At 55.9% G+C, this 1,162-nt stretch overlaps 1 protein-coding gene across 1 annotated transcript in view; it reads left to right on the plus strand.

The window, feature by feature from the left end:
- Positions 1-213: 213 nt before the first annotated feature.
- Positions 214-1,162, plus strand: part of LOC104277709 (long-chain fatty acid transport protein 1-like) — a gene marked incomplete at its 5' end in the record, with an annotated part of 1,785 nt that continues 836 nt past the window's right edge. The window contains 4 exon segments of the mRNA XM_009874434.1: positions 214-423; positions 655-781; positions 871-919; positions 921-997. Of these exon segments, the coding sequence (XP_009872736.1) occupies positions 214-423; positions 655-781; positions 871-919; positions 921-997 (463 nt within the window).

A 1,162-nucleotide genomic window follows, 5' to 3' on the forward strand; every position in this document is an offset into this window, starting at 1 on the left:
GGTGTCGAGGGGCCTTTTATCCATCTTGGAACCATCGTTTGGGTCGGAAAAGACTCTTAAGATCGTTGAATCCACCCGTGAACCTGGCGCTGCTGGGGCCATGTCCCCGCGTGCCTCGCTGTCTTGTCTCGTGGCGAGGCGCCTGAATCTGAACGCACGGATTCGAGGCTTCGCCTGAAGCCTGAACGACGATTTTTGTGTTTGCTGCTTTAGATTATTCAGTATATCGGGGAAATCTGCAGGTATCTCCTGAACCAGCCCGTCCGAGAGGCGGAAGCGCGGCACTGCGTGCGGCTGGCGGGGGGCAACGGCCTGCGACCCACCATCTGGGAGGATTTCACCAAGCGTTTCCGCATTAAGCAGATCGGGGAGTTCTACGGAGCCACAGAGTGCAACTGCAGCATCGCCAACCTGGATGGCAAGGTGAGGAGGAGGAGGAAGAGGGGGCTGCAGAGGGCAGAGGAGCTTCTCTGCCTCCTCCTGAGGGCCGGTGGGGGGATAAATTCCTAACGAGGGGCGGCAGACACCAATAAAACAAGGAAAATCTAGCATTTGTGGGTGACCTGCACAGTGGAAAGGGAGTTCCTGAGGAAAACTCAAACCGTTCTCTTTAGCCTTTTCTATTTTTTTTTCTTTATTTCTCCCTTTTGCCAGGTCGGCGCCTGCGGCTTCAACAGCCGGATTTTACCCAACGTTTATCCCATTCGTTTGGTGAAGGTGAATGAGGACACGATGGAGCTGATCCGCGATTCTGGCGGGCTCTGCATCCCCTGCCGCCCTGGTGAGAGTCACCCTGCTCTGGTGAATCCATCGTTCCGCGAAAAAAAAAAAAGAAAAATTATCTATATGAAGCTTGTGTCGAACCCTCAGGGGAGCCGGGGCTGCTGGTGGGGCAGATCAACCAGCGGGACCCCCTGCGCCTACGTCAGCGAGAGCGCCACCAGCAAGAAGATCGCTCGCAACGTGCTGCGCAAGGGCGACGAGGCTTACCTGTCAGGTAAAAAAAATAAAGAAATGCACAAACCCCCGCGAGACGGGGCAGAGCGGGTCGTGAGAGACCAACACCCGTCGTGTCCAGAGGAATCGGTGCTGGTGGAGGTCTCTGAGGGGTGCGTTAGCGTTTCGGAGTTGCCACCTGTTGGGGTTGTTCAGGATTTGAGAC

Source organism: Apaloderma vittatum, unplaced genomic scaffold (genome assembly GCF_000703405.1).
Source record: "Apaloderma vittatum isolate BGI_N311 unplaced genomic scaffold, ASM70340v1 scaffold26068, whole genome shotgun sequence".
In the NCBI taxonomy this organism is placed as follows: domain Eukaryota; kingdom Metazoa; phylum Chordata; class Aves; order Trogoniformes; family Trogonidae; genus Apaloderma; species Apaloderma vittatum.